This window comes from Orbicella faveolata, unplaced genomic scaffold, assembly GCF_042242905.1.
Source record: "Orbicella faveolata isolate gen_17 unplaced genomic scaffold, um_ofav_v1 contig_2, whole genome shotgun sequence".
Lineage (NCBI taxonomy): Eukaryota > Metazoa > Cnidaria > Anthozoa > Scleractinia > Merulinidae > Orbicella > Orbicella faveolata.
Window position 1 is genome coordinate 3,747,172 of NW_028301547.1, and position 23,008 is coordinate 3,770,179.

The window sequence follows — 23,008 nt, forward strand, 5'->3', positions numbered from 1 at the left end:
TTGGTTTTGGTTCTCGATGGTCTTCCAATCCTCGTCCAAATGCCATGCAAGTATGCATGCTTTGGCTTTGAACGTGCATTTTGCAAAGAATTATATCGACCTGCCAATACATACCTTCTATAGCTTCTCCGATTACACACCATAATGTACCTGTCCAGAGATTAATTGGACACAAATATGTCTGCATTTATGAAAACGGCGTAAACGGTGTGGAATCGCGCTCTGAAACTACTCCTCCAGTAGTTTTCTAGAGTTCAGTTCGGATGAAACACTTTGTTAGTCGCTAGAATAGGTCACTTCCGACATGTTAATATTCAGCTTGATAGTGGGGCCCAGAGAACACACACACACACAAAAAAGAAATGAATAAATATGTCATTCAATTTCTTTTGTTTCTGTCCTCTAAGCCTAAATGCCAAACTGAATTTCAATATGTCGAAAATAGTCTGTTAAAAGGAGTTGCGTTCTCGCGTTTTGGCTGGTTCATTGGCCCCAGAATATTACAAACGGTTTTAATGAAAACTTCACCCAAGCATATTCCATATCTTCTCGACTGTAGAAGATGTAAAAATTCTTTTCTCCACTCTCTTATCTTCCTTATTTTGAGTCTCACTTGCATTCTTACTAATCCTCTTCATCCCGGCTGGGACATAAGGTCACAATCATACCCTACCGCTGACCCCTGACCAGTGCTTTGGCTTGTGCTTTGCCCCTTGAGAGACCCATCTCTTTCAGTTCCTTCATCACCGTCCTCCGCCAATGGTCCTTGGCCTGCCTCTCTCTCTCCTCTCAGTTGAAGTCCATCAGTCAAGGAAGCTTTCGCTATCCTATCATTGGGCATCTTCAGTACATGACCAAGCCTTCGTGACCAGCGATTAATTTTGAGTTTTGCTCTTGTCTTATCGCTTATAGTGATTTTTAGACCTTTAGATGTTGTAAAATGAAAGTATGGCTCACTTGGAAGAAAGTAACGCTTTTTTATTAACACCGTTTTCATAAATCCAGCTATAAATAGACTAGTCATATATGCACTGAAACTTGACGTATTGAGAAGATGGTTGACGCGTATTAATTACAAATAATAACCGATAGCTTCAGTTTCATTTTCAAATCCAGCTTCATCCAATGAGTTGAGCCCGAAAATTGCTGCTGTATTGTCTAAATTACCAAGGAAAGACCTCATCAACATGCAAATCAAGTTTATTATCGCCTTAAAACAAAGCCTTTTTGAATGATCTTTCAATTTTTAAGAATAACAATTATCTAAGGATGGTAACATCGACGGTGAAATGAAAACCCTTAAACAAACTTTATTTAGATTAAGTAAGGATTAAAGATAATTCTCGGTAATAAGTTTAAATTATTTGGCTTGGTCCTGGGTAGAGATGAAACTGTTCTATACATGAGAAGTTTTAAATATTGCTTGGAATATCCATATTGTCATCCTGTCTCCGTAAAGTCTATTGCTCGTCTTTAATTATTAATAATGGCAACCGAAAGTATATTCTCTTTAATGCACTCACTCACTGATTGGTTCTGATTACATCAATTTCCTCGTCATAAAGACAATGGATCAAGTTTCTTGGCAAATGTCCACGAGTTTATGAATATACTGTTCAATAATCATTATTATTTTTCGCCATCTCGGTTTTTTTCAATTGAAAAAGCGTTTTGAGCACAGTACGTTTATCAAGAGTAGCATCCCATGGATAATTTGTGAATTAGTGAATTATTCAAGCCTTGAAGTTTTTTAATTGTTTGAAAACTTTGCATCCACCTGCCGTTATTTTCGCGTTCCCTTGTCAACGTCGCTCTCTAACGAGAAAAGTTACTGTAAACATGCCAGCGAGGTTCGTATCTTCTTCACAAATCTAATTTCGAGTCAAGTCATGAACAGTAGTCCCCAAAGGAAGAAAAAACTGTAAGCGGAACAAATAACCAGTGAAAAATATAAATGGAGGTTATTTCACTTGATATGGAAAGAGATTCGGATGACATGCCAAGAACTCGTTCTTTCTACAGACCGACCAAGGATGACTTCAACAGGATACTTGATCGATTGAAATCACAAGAAGACGAAAGAACGCTGGAAGTTTCTCCAACTACTTTAGACGATGGCAATGAAACAAAACAGGAGAAAGAGGAAAGGCTTAGACAAGAAGCCTTGCAAAGGGATCAATACATCTTATCTATGCGACCAAACCGACATGTTGTTTTTGCAGCAAAATTCGCCAAAATAAAAAACCGGGGTCTGACCAAGCGCTTTGAGAGACAGGTGCACATTTGGAACCAAGAAATGGAACGAAATTTTCGATTTGTGGGTGCCAACGAGAGAGCATTAGAGAAAGAACAGCGACAACGGAGAGCTAGAAGAGAAAAGTATATCATTCCTCGCTTGCACGCAAAGGAAAAAAACGAAAAACACGGAGGTCATGTAAAGAGGCACAGTGTAAAACTGCCTAAACTTGAAAAGTACAAAGAAATAGAACACCGAGGAAACCGTGCGAGCGACGCTGGACAAAAGTTTTTGAAGTATAATGGACGAGCAAAACCTGAAGAAATCGGACTTAGCAATACTTCCGTTAGACTTCCTCCTATTAAGAAAAAGCAAACTAGCGATATTGACTGACTGTCGACTAAACAGCTGGCGTGTTTCGCGCCGGTACTGTCATGACGTGTTTTTCATTTCCCGCCAAAATATCTGCCGTTACGTCGCAGTGAGAATAACATGGGAAAGGAAGGCTCTCCTCGCAGGTCCAACATGGCTTCGCAACGTGAATTCTTAGCTAGATTTTCTAGTGCATATTTATTCCTTTAGTATTGATTAGCTGCCGTTTACAGACATCAACAATGCAAATTTAACGACATGATCGTTAAAATTATCATAGCAAATTTGAATACTGCAACTGTTTCTGAATTAGTTATTTCTCCTCTCCCTGAGTCGTATTAGACGGACACATCTTCGCTCTATTACAATGGTATCCGTCGCGTACCTTCTCATGTTATTAGACATTGTGTTAAGCTGTGAGATGTTAGCTACTAACTGTTAGCTGGTGGCTGTTAACTGTTGGCTGCTAGCTGTTAACCCAGTTCGTGAAAAGAATTCAGTTCTTTCGAGATGTTTGTCTGTAAGAATCATTTTCCTGTGACGAGAGCCGAACGTGGGAGCGACTATACCTCCTCTCCCAACAACTGGATGAATGTCTGTAGAAATGAGGCTTGGAAGTAAGACATGGAAGTGTGTCAGGGTAGCACTGATAACGATTTAACCGACCCTGCACAATGATAAACTTCGGCAGCTGGAGAAAGGAAGCTAATCAGAATTCGAAACTGCCAGATCCCGGAACTCTATAGGAAACAATTCTGCACTTTCTGAGTTTAAAAGAGCAACTTCGACGGTTTAGCCGAATAAATTTTGGAAACGAATATTTCGAAAATTTCTGCTCCTTTCGATTTTTCTCCAGAATTTTCGGAAATTTTGGTCCGATGGAAAGCGTCTTAAGTCTAAGAAATTGTGCTTTCCGATTTTTTTTTTTTTTTTTTTTTTTTCGAGAAAGAGAGAGAGACGGCAGACCTAATAAGACAAACAAGGTAAAGCTGAATGAAAAGCATGTTCTGGGGCCCGTTTCTCGAAGGCTCCGAAAAGTTTTCGCACCCGGAAAGCCATAGCAAAATCTCGAACCTTACGATTACGGGGCTGTTTTATTCACCTAATTCTCAATATGAAGAGAGGTTTCCTTCACACAAGAAGTTTCAGGCGCATACACTTCTCCGTTTTTAGATACAGATGAACTAAAAATCGCTTTACGGGCCTGAAAAGTTTCCGGGGTTTTCGAGAAACGGGTCACTGATCCGTTCTATACATAGACCTTCATGGGAACCGAAACAAGCTGAAATCAATGGTTGAATTAACCCGTAGTAAAAATTATACCATTAGTATTTAACACTCTTGTGACGCAAAACGCAAACAGCACCCTTTGCATATTTAAACCATTTTCCTTTTTCCAAGCATGCAGATGTAAAAAATCCTCTCTATAGTCTTTCGTATTTTTAACAGAACGTCTTAAATGTTTTGCAATCGTTTGTACGGTTAAAAATTGAAAGTAAAATCGCATAACGTAACTATAAATATGTTTTGTAAAAAGCTGTTTTACGACCCGTAGAATAAAATTGCTGTATTTAAAAGTGTGCCTCTCATTGTTATTTGATATCTTAAAACGTTGGTTGCTTGCCTGACTGACGTTATATTTTAAGTGTTCTAGAAGGCGAGCACAAAATACATTTGTTCTTGTGCGCGTTGCCTGTTATTGTCACTGGTATTATTTAGAAAGTGTTTGTTTTCGTCAGCTTTTGGCAATCATGCACTTTTAAGCTCTAAACACTATCCTTCCTGAATCGTTTCTATTTCTATCTTTAATCTTAAAAGCCCTTGAAACCGTGCGATTGCACAGTTTCGAAGGTACCATTTGCCCGTCTGCTATTTTACATGGAAAATCATTCACGATTGTCTCTCTGTCGAGCGGATTGAAATGATAGCCAAATCCCCAATGGCTGTTTGCCTCTGGCAACATCTTAACCAAAGATTTTTCTTAACCCAGCTCGCTCATTTTAACCGAAACAAAGCATGAGTACAAAAGCAGATGGCGGGTTGCTAGTCTTTCGCAAGGCACAATTAAGTAGCTTGTATTGTTTCCTCTTTTTTGTTCTCCAAGGCACCAGGGAATTAAATACCCGGCCGTATTTCTACTGTTCTCTAACAGGATCGCAACTTGCAAGCATTTTTGAGGACGCGTGTAACACTCAGAGCAGAGTTGAAAAGTATTTCAACGCTCGGACTATTAAACTTTCTTTTATTGAAGGGGCGTTAATTTTAACCTGACACTTAAGACAAGATGACTGCAGCAAAGAGTACATTTCAATTTCTCGCTGATTGCCCTCATTCATTTGATTTCTTCGCAGTGTTTCTTAGCACCGTTACCGGTATAAACTTTTCTCAGTCATCTCCTCCATGGGCGCGTGAGCCCCATATTTGGATTACTAACTGTTTGCCCAACGACCTAGCATTTGAAATATGGACTAACTAAGCTCATTGAGGGGAGCTGCGGTGGCCACATGGTCACTAGTGCGCTCGACTCTGGATCGAGAGGTCTGGGTTCGAGGTTCGGCAGGGGACATTGTCTTGTGTTTTTAGGCCAGACACTTTACTCTCACAGTGTCTCTCTTCACCCAGGTGAATAAATGGGTACCGGCGAATTTAATGCTGGGGGTAATCCTGCAAAGGACTAGCATCCCGTCTACTGCAAAGGATAGAAAAACTCCTAATCGCTTCACGCTATAAGCGCCGGCCTGATGGGCCACTTGGCCTGTATGCAGACTTCAGCTTAAATCGTTCGTACTTTGATGGTCAAAAGTTCGGCTGTTTGAAGTTTTGTGGCAAAAAAAAAGGTTAATAATATATACAACAACGAACGCACATTGGACCAAGATGCTCTTTCATGAGTTACCTTATAACGCCTATATTCTTAAAGTAGGTTCCTTTTTTACAAAATCCTTAACCCTCCCCCAACACATACATCTTGATGCGATAATTAGCAGACGGAACTGACTAAAACAACTTCCTTAACAGCTGCTCTACAGAGCGTGGGCAGGTCGCTAAAAAAAATTTTGAGTATTTTAGGCCACACCAGACAAACGATCCATCTTACCAGCAAAGAAATAACGTGAAAATACCGGAAGTTCAAAATTACCTTACTGACAGTGCTATTAACACTACCTAGCTCCGGCAACATTCGAGCAATAATGTTGCGGGGGTTTTTCATTACCGAACCTCGTGGACGTCACAAAACAAACCTTTGCGCAATAAAATTTGTCTCGCGTGAACACCTTAAAAATATTGTCCTCTTGGTTTATCGGTCTTCAAACATTCTATAATGGCAAAGACTGACCCATTTGTTTAATGCAGCTTAAGAACAACCTCAGAGCACGCATATAACGGCCTCGTTGTATGCTCTTTTCACTGTCACATCCTCTCAGATCCGTCGTTAGCTGCCATGTTTAGTACAGCTACTTGAAGAAAGTATTCAAAAGCTACCCTCACCAACATTGGAGCAATTTCGCAATGTTCCACTCAGTCACTTCTCTCAGCCGGTCAGAGCAATGGTCATTGCATGTATTAAAAGCGAAGCTCTTTACTAAGTACCGAGTGTTTTAGAGTTGCCCTTAAGCACAAGTCTTTTTGAATGAAGGCATAATACTGCCAAAAGCCATCTGGTGACAATGAAAGTAAATAAAACTCAGAGCAGTTTGCAATGACCATTCATTTCGTTTGGTCGGCCTAAGCAACAACAAGCAACAAAACTTTTTCTGAACCGAGGAAGAGAAACAGAGAAATGCTACGTTTCCTCATATATGTAAGTATGCCGTATTTTGCCGACCCTCTGCTATTTTTAGGTTAGAAGGACTTCAATTTCCGGGTGCAAATTCCATTTTTCAGGGATCTTATAACACTACAGCGAAGCAAACATGAATGCAATTTATGGCAGTATTTGTAAAGAAGCGGAAATTGTAGGTTTGATTTGATTACTATTCAGTTGAAGAAAGTTCAACAAACAAGTTATAGTAGTGTGATACGGACTGGCTTTATTTAAGGCAAAATAGTGTTTACTTTGTTTAAATCGTTCAGTGTTCATAAGTTGGTCCACAGCCGTTTATTTTTCTTAATAATTATTTTTTCGTTAAAGAGCAGAAGTATATCAAACGCGCGTCAACGGCGTTGAACGCAAAAAACGACCGCGGACCTACGTTCGCTCTCGTTCAGTCCCCCTCCCGGTTTTTATGTTGCTCGCGCCATCAATGATTAAAAGTAGAGATGTTCTGTGAGCAGATTAATTTCTCATTCATACTTTTCCATTAAAGGCAGATATATGCCGAGAATTGTCTGTTTACTTAATAGTTGTTATAAGATACTGGGCAAAAAGCGTGCATTCATAATATAATGTCTTATCTACAATACTATTTCAACAGAAGGCATATGGATCATATAATGTACTTGTCATTTGAATAAGAGCTTAAGGTTGTTTACCAATTACTGGGGAGATCAGTTGGTCCGTGATTCAAACAATTTTTCAAGCTTGAATTTTAGTACGCGTACCCCAGTTGACGAACCAAGCAGCGCGTTAATTTCGCTCTAATATCCGGTCCAACACTGAAACACCAATGGACTCTCCTGTTGATCTCGTTGACAAGATTAAGTAGTCTTTGTCATTGTTTAGAGCCTGCGATTTCACTTGCTGGTTTAATCTAGACTGTTTACACCCTCTCTATTTCTCGACGTACGCGAAAGAAAAAACGAGCGAGCGCGAAGCACGAAGAGATGGAAGCGAGCAAAGCAAGCCGAACGAATAATGTTTTTCTCGGTCGTTACCCCCTACACCGTCAAGTCTCCCGTTTTGCGCTGGCGTCCAGTTCTCTCGGGACTCCAGTCTCCCCACTTTCAACGATCTAATAAAAATACGAGAAAATAGAGGGCTGTGAACAGTCTAGTTTAATAACACTAATCATTCCTTCTTTGTAATCCCGGCACAGATGACTCCACTATTTTTTTTACCTCACCTTTCCGTTGGAAGGGCCTGGAGAAGTTATGACCAGCAACCGCTGACCAGTTTGACTGATAACGCGCCGCGTGGTGAACACGTGTACGAGCGCTTCTATCTTCCCGAAGAGGACACGACGAACGGAGAGGCGGAAAATTCTGTAGATTTCGATCAAAGGGATCATTCGTGCGTAAAAAAAACGATTCTCCAAATTTGCGGTGGGTCGAAGTACTACACTGTCGAGTGTCGTAGTTCCAGTCTCACTTCATGCCATAGTGCAATCACTGTACATGGCACCCGAAGATGTAAAGTCACTCAATACACGGTCTTTCCAGAGTGCGGAAATAATCCATATCCTACGGACTGTGGCTGTGCCAGTTGAGCATCGATAGCAGTTTCAGGATTTAGGCAAATTAAACAGTCACTTTATTTAATGAAATAAATGACATCAATGTACGCGTCGATGTATTATGTTTTCGCTAAACCTTAGACAGAAGTATAACAATCAGAAAAAGGAAAATGAATTTTTAAGTAGTTCTGAAACTGTCCAACTATGTACCATGGTTTTAATGCTTTTGATACAAATGTATCATCTTATTTAGTAATTCACTGGGAGTCCGAGAGTAATTTACAATCAAGAATCAATAAAATGCTCTCAGACCTACATTGCCTGAAAAGAGACAATGATATATCTTAAATTCAATCCGCTCTCCCAACACTGGTTTCATGCGAATCTTATAACAAAACCCTATCTTACACAATTAGAAAAATTAGTTAACCCCATATGTGTACACTTGCTCTGATGCGGTTGCAGATTGGGATGTTCTTCGGGTTGTAAAAGAAGACGGTTCTTTTCTAGTTACCATCTCTAGTTTCTTTTTTGCTTTTTTTTGGTTTGTTTGTTTGTTTGTTTGTTTGTTTGTTTGGTATTTTTTGAACAAATTACCTAGTTTCCAGATTGATTGCGTTGTAACTAATGGGGGGTAGAGTCCAATTCGGTCCAGGCAACCACTTAGCATTATGGCCTCATAGCCATGTACAGCTACACGAGCCGACTCCAAGTCATGCAGTCGCGTATCCTTTAGTCGCGCATCAAGAGAAATGTAATGGTGTCGCGTAGCCAATCAGCATCGTAGTAGCCGCGAAGATTCACAGCGCGCGAGCCCAGACACTCAGCCACTATTACCAGGGCATTTAGCCGCCGCCTATCCGCGTAGCCACAACTAGTGACTAAAAGTGAGAGAGGCACAAATCTAAGAGACGCGGAAAAAGAAGTCGCGAATTTGTTTCTGTTAAGTTGTCGAAAACGGAAATTTTTAGGGTTTACAACTTCGAATTATTTTTAGTTAGCATTTTAATTAGTCTTAAGCCGTAAGATAGAGTTTTGTCATTTCATTTGTTTCATTTGCTGTCATTGTTATTGAAAGGTTAGGTTAATTACTAGGTAGAAGAAAGTTGAAGTAACTTCCTCAATAGATTCTCACAATATGGGCACATCCTGTAGCCCAAACATTTTGTCGTTATGTGACGCAACAACTGAAAAACTTCAATCTATTCACAGCTTTAAGCATACTCTTTCCCCAGGAAGGCTTCAATTTAAATGTATCTCTTGCCGCACATTCTTGTAAGCTCCGAGATTAATACGTCTATCTAAAACAGTTCATGATCACTCGATAAACTGATCAACAAATAAAAAAAAAACCATCATAGTGATGAAAGAATTTTAAGTTGTTCCGAGAGGAAAACCAGACAAAAGATTCTAGGTTCGTTAATCTAACTAAAAAAGTGTTGTGTTTAAAAGTTTCCCGAGTAACATGAATTGAGATCGTGGATGAATTGATTCGGCCGTAGTTAAATTGATGTTCATACCATCTGTACAAATTACGGGCCCCAAGCCATTTTTCCCTCAACAATGAGAGTATATAAGTGTTCAAAGCCATCAGATGATAGAGAAAATCGATAAATATCGGAACAGTTCGCGACGTCTTTACAGTTTTCAGTCGCTTGGTGCACGCCACAACAAAACGGCCATTACTCAGCAAACTAAGAAAAAGATAATGCAACTTCTTCTGTCATACTTACTTCTTGAACTAGTGTTTGCAGCTGTCAGTTATTATTATTACTCTACTTTATTTTTTATTTTTTATTTTTTTTTTTTTTTGAAACGTTAAAGGAGCTACGTCACGTTTTGCGCATCTTGAATAGCTTAACCTAAATTTTTCAAGTTTGTTGTTTATAATCCGTGTTCACATCTTGCCCATTCTTAACCATTCTTGTTCCTTTATGGTTTATCATTATCTCTTTAGTGTTTTTCTATCTTAGTAAACCACTATTTTCAGGTCTCCTTCAATTATAAGGTAAATTCCTACGTGGCCAAAATAATTCAAAATACCGTGACTGAGCTCCTTGCTGCAACTTAATGTCTTTTTTTTTTTTTTTTTTTTGACTTTTTTTTTTCTTTATTGAAACAAATTGATATTAATACAGCAAATTAGTTACTTACCTACATAATTATAATAACAACTAATATTACTAATACTAATAATATAATACAACTAATTAGTACTAATAATACTACTACAACTAATGTTATTACAACACTAAAAACACCAATATCACTAACAATAGACGGTAACCAAAAAAAAAAATTCCAACAAACTATAACTAAATATTTACAAAATATAATGTAAATAACATATTAATTAGTGTTACATAGGTCAACATACAGAAAGTGAATGCATATTAACACCTTTAAATAATTAAGCTTTTACAAGAGGCGACACTATCCATTTAGCTTCAAAGAAATCCTTTGTTTTTTTACTATGCAGACTTATGTATTTTTCCGTTTCATATTTTACAGCAATTTTCTTTTTAAATCCATATATATTTGGAAGAATTTGACTTCTTCTACAATCCCATAAGTACAATTTCCCAATTATAATTAGATAGTTTAGCAGCTTAGCAGAAGGGGAGTTTTGTGGTATCATTCCAACTAAAACATCTTGCAACGAAAGTCGAATGTTTTCCTTTAATAGTTGGTGCCAGAATACTTCGAAGTCACGTCAGAAATCTATCGAGTAAGGACAGAGATACAGGAAGTGATATAGCGTTTCTGGTTCAGATGAACAAAATGAGCACGAGTCGTTCATTTTAAAGCCAATTTTGTAAAGTTTAGCATTAGTGTAAAGAATGGAGTTAAGAATTTTGTATTGAAATGCCTTAACATATGCTTCAAGAGCAACACTATGCGGGATCGTAAAAATTTGTTTAACTTCCTCGAGTGTAAAATGAAATTCATTTTGCAGCTTGTTTACAATAGTTGGAAAAAGAGCCTTTCTGCTTACAAGTAAAGTATAATAGTCTTTAGATTTCTTCTTTGTCACATCAAATATATTTTCGTCAATTTTTAGAGAAAGTTCACCTGTTGTTGATTTATGAGTACTATTTTTTAAAATGGAAGGAATGGAGTGTCGAAGACCAGCCCAAACTAAAAAATTAGTTTTCGAAATCCTGTTAGAAACTAGGGAAAAGGAATCTTTGTTATTTAAATCAAAGGATAGATCGCTGATATGAACTACACCAGCTTCGAAATAGCTTTTATAATAAACTGTTTTATTATTAATGAGTATTTGTTTGTTATTCCAAAGAATATAACGCCAGTTTTTTTCTGCACAGAACATATCTCTAAATTCTGACCACCACTGCAGTAATTCTAGATAGAATAGAGAAATATTCAGTGGAAGGATGCTAACATCATAGTTGCAATGAAACAAGAAAAGGCCGCCAAAGCGTTCTAGGTGATATGTCAGATACCTTTTCCAGGTGCCATCATTTGAGCTAACTATTCGTTTTAGCCATGCCAATCGAAGCGATATTATCATGCTATCAAAATCAATCATCTGTAATCCTCCGTTGGAGTGTTCATTTATCGCCGATCTACGTGTGACTTTATCAGGACCATTCCATAAGAATTGAAATAATAACTGGTTTAACTGACTTACAAATTCTTGTGGGGTAGGTATTAAAGATGACACATAAACAAATTTCGGGATTAATAGAGATTTGATAAGTGTAATTTTGCCATAAATAGAAAGACCTCTTGAGGACCAAATTCTAGTCAGGTTTTTAATACTGTCTAATCTTTCTATGCAACTTAATGTCACTGTAGGTTATATTTTCCGTTCCACACGGTTATAGGCATTCAGGTTACACACTATTGCCGTATCCGAGAAATCAACAAAGTCGTAGCCTCTCTGTTCGAATCTAGTCCGGCTTCTTGAATTATTGTTATTAGTTCAGTGCTGTAGAAAGCTATATTCAAATCATAGTCTTAGTCTTAAATTTCCTTAAAACTCCAAACATCGCCCTCAGTCTTGCAGTGCTTTTAAGACTTATGAGACAGTTCAGATTTTCATACAAGGATAAACTTCACTCCACTTTATATGAGCGCCTCTGGATCCGCCCATGATTTGTCTCACCACCGCTTGATGGTTTTATTCCCTGTGAGAGAGACAGTTATAGAGATTCAGAAACTTACCCAGCTGATCGATCTTTATAACCTGCTTCTTCTAAAGACCCTTCTAACAACTAAAGGAAGACTGCAAGGTTGCAATTCCCAAAGGTAACTTGTTTTTCTGAGAAATACTGGAAATAAGAAGCTTCTCTGTTTCACAGGAACAAAAAACATAAATAAAATAGAAAAGCTCATAGCAGGAAGTTTTTAACAATGTTAATAACACGCGTTATTTAAATAACGAACCGCAAACTGGGTGTTTCACGTTTTCCATTTCCGGTCGTATTTTATGTCGGAAATAATTAACGGTGTTTCTTCAAGTAGAGGGCAGAATGAGAAGTTTTGCTGCTATGTAAAATCTAATTATGATCAGTCAAATAATAATAACAATGAATTCCTTTATACTTTTATTCTATGCCGTGGTAATAATTCTACTTTACAAAGATTATATTTCTTAGCGCCTGCAAACTGAATGCGACACAGAACGATCACTCGAGATGATCCAAGATGAACTCTTGCCAGTAACCTTGCCGGAAAATACGAAATCACGTCACGTAAAATGGCACGTAGATAATTGAATTATTTTCCACCTCGAGCGGAACAAGCTTAAGATAATTTCTACAACTACAGTAGATTAAGAGGGAAAACCCTCCCAGCTGACGTTTAAGATCTGAACGAACTCGTTGAGCATGGCTCAGAGGAATTTCAAACAACAGTCGAACAACGCGTAGACCACGTGGAACTCAATGCACAAAAACTGATAACTCTGAATGAGAGTTTTATTAATTTTTCACAAAGAGATTGAAAGCGGACTTCCCAACTTTTGTAGGCTTTGTTTTCTTTTCTCTTTCAGTCTTTTCTGGCCGCTTAATTTAGTGGAAAACTAATTAAACGTTAACAAGTATTATCATGTCAATGCAAAGAGGTACTGGGGCTGATGCTGACCGAGATGCAATAAAAGGTTGAAATGTTATTTGTGTTGTTTGTGAACAGGGACAATCGTGATGCAATCATGACCATCCGTATAAACAAAAGGGTCGACATGACCTGAATTAGTTAAAAGCATGGCTGAGACTTCGCGCTCAACATTTTAGTCACGCACTAAAGGAATTTAGAAGTGTTTTATTTTATTATTATTATTTTTTTAATGTATTGTGCGTTACTGGTAAGGATCGATATTAGAAAAACCCATGGATAACTGTAGCAAATTAACAGTTTATTTTAATAGCCTCGTGGTCTCGTATAACAGGCCTTGCGAGTTCGGGTTGCCAGCCATTCTTCCTCTCTTCATGAGGTCAGGAACTATGTCACGGATGATCGAGATGGCTGCGTTATGAAAAGGTTTATATATGCTGTGTTTATTCTAAAGCCATCATCGTTTAATATCCGTCTGAGTGTTTTTAAGCCTTCCTTCTTACCTGCTGGACTATTGTGCCTCTTTTATATCGCTTCGCCCTCCTACATTGCGGCAAAATTCATATGGCAAAAATGAATCTCGAACTAATACTACACTTTATACGATCGCGACATGATCATTATGGTTGCAGTTAATACCCGTATAACTGATAGGCGGGATTTTTCCGGGACGGTCCCAGCAGATTGCTGAGTTAGCTGAGTTTTTAAGTATGTGATATTTCGTTCATCTTTCCGTCTGTTTGGTTTTCCGCAGTGTTGGAGAGAGATAACAAGAACCGGAAACACGTCACTTATGCTTTGCCCTAGAGACATGTAATGGCTTGTTCCAGACAACAGTATACAAGAAACGTCATGTATCAGCAGACATGACCAACATGCAAAAAAAGATGTCTACAACGATTAAAATGTTGGAGCCATTTATGGGAGGATTTCTAGCCTCTGGTTTTAGCGGAAAAAAAGTTTTAGCGGAAAACATGAATTCTACGTAAGGTTCGTAAGGTTAGGCATATATGCTTTCCGCTTCATCCTGGGCTTGCCTGCTCCAATGGTGTATATTGTTTAAGTGAATTTAAATCATACTTCAGCATTCACAGGAAAATTTGGGTTACTCATTGATTTGAGATACAGGGAAATGAACTGACTAATGCATCCCCATTTCATTCCTCCTTTACCTAGTAATGTGAATTCATTGGGTCATGAAAAAGTAAAAAGCAAAAAGCCTAAACAACGAGAAAAAAACAAACAAACACGGCTCGCGGTTTGTTTCAGCTGTCCATTTGTGTAGCACAGTCGTTAGACTGGGCGTGAGTCGACTCAGTTTCCGCCTTTTCCTGTGTTTTCACTGCTTCCAAGCTGATATAAGGGGAAAAATTCATTTACATTACAAGCGCACCTAAAATAAGGTCATTGTGTAATGTTCCGCTTGTTCCGGGTACGGGTCCATAAAAACAGTGGTCTCTGCAGTACGCTGTTAGAAGATTCAAACTGAAGCCAAAGTGACGTGAAACCCCTGTTATCAGCCTCTACAAGAACACATACTGCAACAAGCACTGCCCGAATTCAGAAGAAAAGAACGAAGAAGTTAAAAGCAACGAACAACGAGACGAGAGGAAGCTATGTTTAACACTGTCTTAAAGGTAAGCGTTGCTTGGAAGTCATCTTCATCAACATTGATTTCTTTTTACAGCAAATCATGTTGTCAGATGACAAGGGTAGCTCAGTTTCGCTGCCCAATGAGGCGCCGTCCTCACTACGCCTAAGAAATTTGAAAACGGCTCTTTCGCCCTGAAAACGCATCAAACGTTTTCCGTCCACGCTAAGCCGGAGAAATGTGAAAACGCAACAATCACGGGTAATTCTGGATTTGTGTTTGAGTTAAACTCGGTCAGGAAAGTCATATGATTATCGTGATGTTACCTGTTTCGAAAAGCTCCGTGTTCAAAATAATTTCCGTTCACCCGAAACCGAAAGACGCGTTTTCAAAATCCTCCGGTTTGAAGAGCGTTTTCGAAAAACTCCGTTTTCGTGACGGATTAGTGTGGACGGTAGGCCTAACCATAGACTGAAATAAAGCTGCGTTTTCGAATTTCTCCGGCGTAGTGTGGGAGGGGCCTGAATTGCTTTAGATTAAAGATAAGCTCAAAAAGTAATAGATTAGTTGATACAATTATTTTAATAATCATTCGCTCTGAGGATATGAATCAAAGAAATGTGTCGCTTGACGAAAAGTGTTTCCGATTGTTCCACGCTTGTGCAATACTTGATTAATATCTTATCATTTTTTTTTTCAACGAGTTTCAAATTTACCATCATTTCGTCCCTATCGTAAAACTGAAACCATGCTGATTTTTCTTGCAGATCACGGCAGCCTATTTTCTGATACAAAGCTGGCTTTTTTATGAAGTATGTTCCAGTCCTGTTAAAGTGAATCAGCAGTTGCCAGAAAGCCAGATAATTGAGGGTCAGGCTTTACCAGGCCAGATGGATGACAGTGAGTTAGAAAAACCCTTCAGCGCATCATCTGCTACACTTCCTTCTCAGACCCATGGTAGTGTAGACGCTTTTCTCTTTCGCCTCAAACGCCACTCAAGGCATTCAAGGCCCTGCGAGGTAAAAAGAATACGAAAGTGGAACGACTGCCTTGGAAGACACTTCACTGAGATTCACTGCAGAAGACTTAGTGTGGCATGTTTATCACCTAACAATGTTCCACCAAAGTGCAAGAAAAATTACCATGCCATCCTTGGAAAGAACGGCTACTGCCAAATACTTACGAGCTGCACCTGCGCGGCGTGACGTCATCCTACCCAATGATCATGCGCTGCGTGACGTCATCTTGTTCTTGGCAGTTGGAACTCCTTCCCGCTATGTATTAGCTTATAACTTTTCATCACTGTGTGATGCACGTAGTCCTCGAAGGATTCAGTTTATAATGAAGTAATTTTCAGATGCCCTGAACTATTGTAAAAAAAACTGAAGTAAATTATTGGACTCAAGATATATTTAGTATTTTACCAGTATAGTATAGGTTTTACAGGTAAATATATCATGTCTTCATATAATATAGGTTTTGTTCTTAGCTGAGCATCTATCAGTATATTATAAAATGTAGGATTTTATTTTCAAATGAACAGTTTTGCACCTGTGAAGCTGTTTTGATACATAGGAAAAGGGAAAAATGAGAACCAATTTTTTTTTCTTTAGCAACTCATACGACAAACACGAATTTATTATAATAATTAAATATTTATTTATTTAATATGGAAAGTCTACTTATTGCTATGTTAAGTAAAATTGTTATTTATATATTTGTTGTTCGTATATGAAGGTATTTATAAAGTCGATGCAGCTTATCAATTCCAGTAATTAGAAATATATTCTCTGACGCAAGGTAAATACGTTATTTTGACGATAATTTACTTTATACAGATAAAGTATGTAATATTAAAATGTAGCTATCTAAGACACGCTGATGACAGAGGCTTGAATTTGGAAATTAAAATTGTATTGAAGAAAAGAAATGGTTACTTAAAAATTTGTCTTCTGGCTCATAGATTCTCTTGCTTACAATTTTTGGAATGGGGCCTAGCTGGGGGCCTAAATAGACATGTGCAGAGATGTAGCGCACATTCACAGGGAGTGATTATTAAAAGCAGGCACTCCGGCCTAAAGATGGGTGGCTAAAGAGGAATTTTGAGGGCATGTTCTACATTATCTGGATAGCGTCTTATTCCGTTGCAGCGAGGATTTTCAAGGGAGGGAATTTGGTTTGTTCGTCATTATCCAGTTGTTTGTTTTCTTTGTTTTCTTTTTTTTTCTTATCTGAGGGGTATTGTTCTGCAATCGGCCTGCATAGAAAGATTAGGCCTCAGTTCACTGACATCTCCCTTTTGTACTATGCTGTTTACAGTGTGTCTAATGACGTCGAACGACTTTATTACGTCTCGAAATTCAGTCTTCAATTTGAGGTCGAAAGATTTGTAAATTTGGCCTGACAAACAAACAAGTTAATGGGACAATGAAGGCTATTGAAACTGCCTTTAGAATGTCTTCCTATAAGTACAAGCTGGGGTAATAATTTTGAGGTATTGACTCTGAGTTAACCCTTTGAATACCAAACTTTCGCCAAAAAATACCGTTTTTAACCGTTTAGTCAGGTATTTTGGCTGCCATGACGCTATATAACACTAAGCTTTGCTAAGAAAGCTTTTTTTTTTGTTACCAAAAGGAGAGAGTTTTCGAGGATTACGTACAAAATTGAGCAATAATACAATTATGGGCATGCGCATAAACCATTTTTTTTTTTTTTTTTTTTTTTTTTTTTTGCATTTAACCGTTCTCAATTTTGTTTGTTCCCCCTTTCCTTTCTTTTTCTTTCTCGGCCCTTTTGCTCTGGCTACCTTTTGCGTTGCATGTTCTTTCTGGCTGCCGTGAAAAGTTGGATGTTAATTATGGGCGAAGCCTAGAAACCTTGATCAATCATAGGCATAATGGACCATTTTACCACCGCTTTTGCACCAAAACTGATAACGTTGTTTTTCGATTTGCGACGTCGGAATGTCGTCAATATCTAAACCCGACCATTGTACGCAAAGGCCTAGCCTAGTCCTACCATCTGCTTATCAATAATATCTGGTGACATTTGAATTGATGACGTCACAACTAGTACAAAGAGCACGACCAGTAACTCGCCGTATATGGCTACTTGGGCGTCAAAGGGTTAAAGAGCTCTTATGAAGCTTCCAAGGCCAACGCCCTGGGAAATGGATTGGGAAACCAAACGTGTGGAAACTTCGGCCGGATCTCCATCGCAGGAGACTGATCAAAGCATAGCTCTGAAACCTGGACCATAACCACAGGGGAAGAACGCAAATGAAGCAGGCTCGCGGATGAAACTGTTCTCTCCAAATCCTAAATTAACTTAGTCAAGACAGTGAGACGCGCGAACCCTGTATGAGACAATTGGAAATTGCTGGATAGTTAGCTGCCCAAATGACACGATGTAAGTCACGAAGTCATTGACTAAAAAAGCTGAGGTCCTCCATCAATATCTGGTTTCATCAAACATCATCTCGAGCGGAAAGCTCTGGGAGAACTTGTCAAAGCCGCGTATGGGACACCATCAAGGTGGTAAAGGAAGTGGATTGGACTCATTCTCCGTGAACCAAGGAACAACATCACTAGGACTGCCCACTGCATTAGAATGGAACCCCCAGGGTTCAAGGAAAAGTGTTCGACCAAAGCAGTCATGGCCGGAGGCGCAGTGCACTAGATGAATTAGAAAACTGTCTCGGCACAAGGCCAAGAAAATTACGCCAAATAAGAGTTACCGTGAACTTAGAAGAGCGAAGATCTCATGTTCACATTCGCTCATTTTAGTTATGAGCTCCTTTTCTTTAATCTCTCAGTTTTCTAAGCATTCAGAGAAAAAACGGGAGGAATTAAAAGCCGCTAGAGTAAGGCAATTAATCACCGGAAAGGAAGGAGAAAGAGTTCGTAAATAAAAAACGGCAATGTGAATATGAGATCTACACTCTGACCTGATTTAAGATCGTCTAATGCCGTGTTTAGACTTGAACAGTTTACCGAGGTACCAGAGTTTACTTACCTAGGTAAACATTTTCCGTGTGTAAACGCCAACTGATACTTTGGTAAATGCCGCAAAAGACAAAAGAAATTTAACCAAGGTAAAAGTTGTAATTACCCTGTGATCAGGCATGGTTACAGTTGGTAACCAAGGTCAAGATGACAGATATATCCGCTTGTGGCGGCGTAATATATCACTTCCCGCGGTGAGCAGATTGTGCAATTGCCGACAAAGCAAAGCGTTTCTTTTCCAGTTTTGACTAGGTTATCATGGCAGATAACGTGGAAAGATTGGATCGATCTTCTTACGGCGAACAATCCGTCACGTAAAAGAAAGCATTGTATTTTTCATTCTCAGTATTATTTACAACTTTCTCTAGACAAAGTTCGGTCCTTTGTTGTGTAATTATTATCGATATATTTTGCCACTAGGGAGGATGCTGTATATACAACGTATCCACGTTTCTACGCATATAACCATGCATACTCTGGGTATGATAAGGCAGCTGAATTTTCGCCGCAATATTATGGAATGAGGTCCTCGCCTATGAAAATGATGGCACCTCAATTTGCTCCTGTTCCACTGCGGTGGGATCCCCGTCCAAGTTCGAATTTCGTGACGTTGATAATGCAGCGCGCGCGACTGTTGAAAGATCAACTTGAGTTATTTGAGCCGGTATAAACACTGGACGAATGTACCAAGGTTAAGTAACTTGACCTTAGTAACTGTTTACCTTGGTAAAAGCTCAAATGTAAACACAACATAAGCATTCATAGAAAATGTACAGGAAATGAATTTGATGGAAAGGAAATGCTCAATTAAGGACGTGTGTGTTTATTGATAGCCGTGATGCATTGTACGGAAACGTAACGTAACGTCGTAACCTTACCAAAATGCCAGGGTTTAGACATAACGAGAGAAAAAGGGCCTCGCTTGAACGAAACTTCTACAAAGGGCTGGGATCTCGTGTTCACATTTCGCATTTTAGTTATCATCTTTTTTTCCTTCATCTCATGTTTTCAGTGTCAAGAGTTTTAAAATATCAACTTTACTGAACATGGAATAACGCTTAGTTAATCAGGACGAGAACGTAAACATTTCTCAAACGCGAAGATAAGAAGGGAAAGATCAGAATTCTTTTTGAAACGGGTTGATTTGAAAACAAATTTTCTGGAACCAGAGCTACTGCCGAGATCACTTACGTTTTGTGTAAAAAAAATCAACAAAATACTGGAATAATGCCATTTTCCGGTTTCCTGTAATTGAAAGCACAACTATTTTCCGTGTTACGTCATGCATACATGATTGGTAATGAGCGCCGCAACTAGAGGAATCCCCTTTTCCATTCACAAGTGGAGTTTCAGTAATAAATCAATTTTATATTCACAGCGTCACATATTAGACGTGACTGTGAAACATTAATGAACGAAATAAAACGAGAAAATCCCCATTTGTCTAAGGAATGGTTTCGCACACTCTACTAAGAGCAAATAATTCGCTCGCAGTTGGTTTGTGTCACGCCGAGTGGCTTTGATATTAAAAAAAATTCTCAGGGTGTTAGTCTATATACATGAACCGAGTGAAATCCAAATAGCTCGAACCCTGGTAAACTCGAATCTTTCGCAAATTGAAACGAAAGAAAAGTTTCGCTGTAACTACTTTAGTTTCTTTCCGCCTGTAATTTTACGTTCGATAAGTCTAGCTCCCGATAAAAATTCCCTGTGTTTACTCAGGCAATATGATTTTTGTTGTTGTTGTTGTTGTTGTTGCAGCGTTACACCGGAAGTGCGTCACGTTCTTGCAGCGTGCCAAAACAAACAAGCCGAGGGAAAATCTGAAAAAAAAAGGAACAAAACAAAAAGAAGAAAAGAGAAAACAGTCAGCAGTTACAGTATTTAGCATAAGTAATGGAAAGGTTTCTAGACCCTTATTAAAAAGAAAACCACTCACATTTCAAATAAACATATGCTTATATTCATATTTTTAAGTAAACAAATGAATCGATAGTATAATCGCAAGATTTTTCAGATATGAGTTAATTTTCACCTCCTCAACGGCACAACAGTATCATTAAAATTAAATCTAAATAAAACGAGTGTTACCAGGAAATTAAGAAAAAAGCGTGTTGAACTGTTCCAGGACTCATTTTGCGGTTTCAGTCCCAAAATGGGCGTTGTTAGCAGCGAAAGGAATTAACAAGTTACAAGAAATCTAAAATTAGATCGATGTTGTAATTGCCCTGCTTTTGAGTCCGTTATAAAAACGCTGACTTCTGTTCGTAAGGCCATGGACCACGGTGAAGATCACAGCTGACAAAGAGAAGAAAACCCGAACTTCTCGACCTCAGAAGACAGAAGTATGGAAAACATCTTCTTCAAGGTAGGTCCCTTTACTTTTTTGGTGATTTTAACACGGTTTTAGATATATCAGAGTGTTAAGTTGGCTTATTTGAGAATGTGCAATGATGCATTTGTCGTTGGTCCAGAAATTTGTACAGAATTTTGCACAGAACTTTGTACAGAAAACGAGAGGAAACTATGAGAATACGGATCAGGGGCCCGTTTCCCGACGGTCCCGAAAAGTTTTCGCACGCGGAAAGCCGTAACAAAATCTCAAACCTTATGATTACAGAGTTGTTTTATTCACATATTGTAAACATAAACAGAGGTTCCATTCGGTACAAGAAGTTTCAGGCGTATACACCTCTCTGTCTTCAAATACCGACCAACTAAAAATGGCTTTTCGGACCCGTAAAGTTTCTGGGGCTTTCGACAAACGGGCCCCAGAGCTGATTTAGTCACTTCAAACCATCTATGTTGTTAAGGGTCTCATCTTTTTCAAAAATAGTTTCGCTGGACTACCTTAAATGCAATTGAAAGTGAAAACCAGAGCATTTTGTTTAATCGGCAAAATAAGTACACGATGACAGGAAATTCCGTAACCTGCTCTTATGAAGATAAATATTTTTTTAATCCCGCAGAACATTTCGCCGGATGATGTAACTGTTTCGGTGGGTGAGCGCGGGCCCATTTCCCGAAACAGCGGCTGGTAATCGCGCCTATAAGGCACACAGTGTTGGCAGAAACCGGCCGACGACCTGTCAACACTTAATTGTAAAAACTCAATTAGTGATTTGAGACTGGTACTTTGTCTACAGACGGCTGTGAACTCGTGACCCCTGAAAACCCTGTTTTAGAAATATTTTTGTGATAATTGATTAGTTAATTAATTAATTAATTAATTGGGCTTTTTTGTAATATAAACATGACAGATAGTAGCACTGAAGAATCTGCTCATTCCTTAAGATGTATCACTTAAAACCAAATATTCGTCTAAACGAAATTATTTTGAAAAATGTTTGCAGAACAGTCGGGAATTCTGACGTTGACCTTCTGTTATTTTCTTTCAGTTCGCTGTTTATGTCTTGGTACAGAGTTACGTTTTCTCGGCGGTTTTTTCAAGGTTCGTCCAGATCGATCAATTACCCCGAAGACCAACGTTTCATGAAGTCTTAACCGACGTCCCGGATGAAAATGACTTAGAGGAAGTTCACAGCGGCGCTTTGCCTACTGAATCATTGCAAGACGTTGCCGCTGAGAATGACAGCAATCTAAATTCATATCTCCTGCGTCTTAAACGCAGGTCAAATGCCTGCGTGCAGCGAAAAAGAATTAAGTGGAACCATTGCCTCGGAAGACGCTTCGCTGAAATTCACTGCCGAAGACTAAGTGTGACCTGTTTATCACGTGACAATATTCCACCAAAGTGCAAGAAACACATTAAGATCATCTTTGGTGAAAGGGGAGGCTGTCCAGTGGTTACGGGCTGTTCATGCGCAGCGTGACGTCATCACGCTTCTTGGTTCATACTGATCATCACTGAGTGATGTTTGTTGTCCTTTAAGGACATTGTAACTACTAAGGCAACCCATGAATGGCAAAATAACTTTGTTAACTTTATATTCATGAACACGCAGAAAGGGGTCGATAAGAGTAACGAAGAAAACTTACATTTGCTCGCCAATCTCTCTGCTACACTACCTCACAGAGCACTGATAAGCGTAGAAAAGAACAACATTTTTAACAAGCTGTCTGAGTGGTATCTTTGACTGTGTTATGGAGCAAAGAGAAAATTGGTATTTATTCCTTTGTTTTGATCGCCAAAAGCTTGTGGATTTGCCGACTCTGACCAGGATCAGAATTAAATGACTGCCATAGTTTACATTTATGAAGCCCGCTTATTATCAACTTATCCCGGGCAACTTATATTGTAAAAATATGTTCAGTAGCTATTTATATTTATGTTAAAAGAAACTAATTCACTGAGAAATGTCAACATAGTAAACATTATATTGTAAAGGTGTAAGTACATGTATTTATTTAGTAAATGATGTGAGCAAAA

At 38.7% G+C, this 23,008-nt stretch overlaps 3 protein-coding genes across 3 annotated transcripts; all 3 read left to right on the top strand.

Moving 5' to 3' along the window:
* The first annotated feature begins 1,614 nt into the window (after positions 1–1,614).
* On the top strand, positions 1,615–4,185 carry LOC149111639 (uncharacterized). Its single transcript, XM_089290202.1, has one exon. The coding sequence runs from the start codon at positions 1,955–1,957 to the stop codon at positions 2,627–2,629; it is 675 nt and encodes a 224-aa protein (XP_089146328.1). The 5' UTR covers positions 1,615–1,954; the 3' UTR covers positions 2,630–4,185.
* Positions 4,186–14,499: 10,314 nt separating this feature from the next.
* Positions 14,500–16,519, top strand: LOC149111640 (uncharacterized). The gene is made up of 2 exons (XM_089290373.1): positions 14,500–14,657; positions 15,379–16,519. Exons 1-2 carry the CDS (start codon positions 14,637–14,639, stop codon positions 15,814–15,816), a joined length of 459 nt encoding a protein of 152 aa, XP_089146499.1. The 5' UTR covers positions 14,500–14,636; the 3' UTR covers positions 15,817–16,519.
* A 4,360-nt stretch (positions 16,520–20,879) lies between these two features.
* Positions 20,880–23,008, top strand: LOC149111641 (uncharacterized). The gene is made up of 2 exons (XM_089289664.1): positions 20,880–20,986; positions 22,017–23,008. Exons 1-2 carry the CDS (start codon positions 20,966–20,968, stop codon positions 22,449–22,451), a joined length of 456 nt encoding a protein of 151 aa, XP_089145790.1. The 5' UTR covers positions 20,880–20,965; the 3' UTR covers positions 22,452–23,008.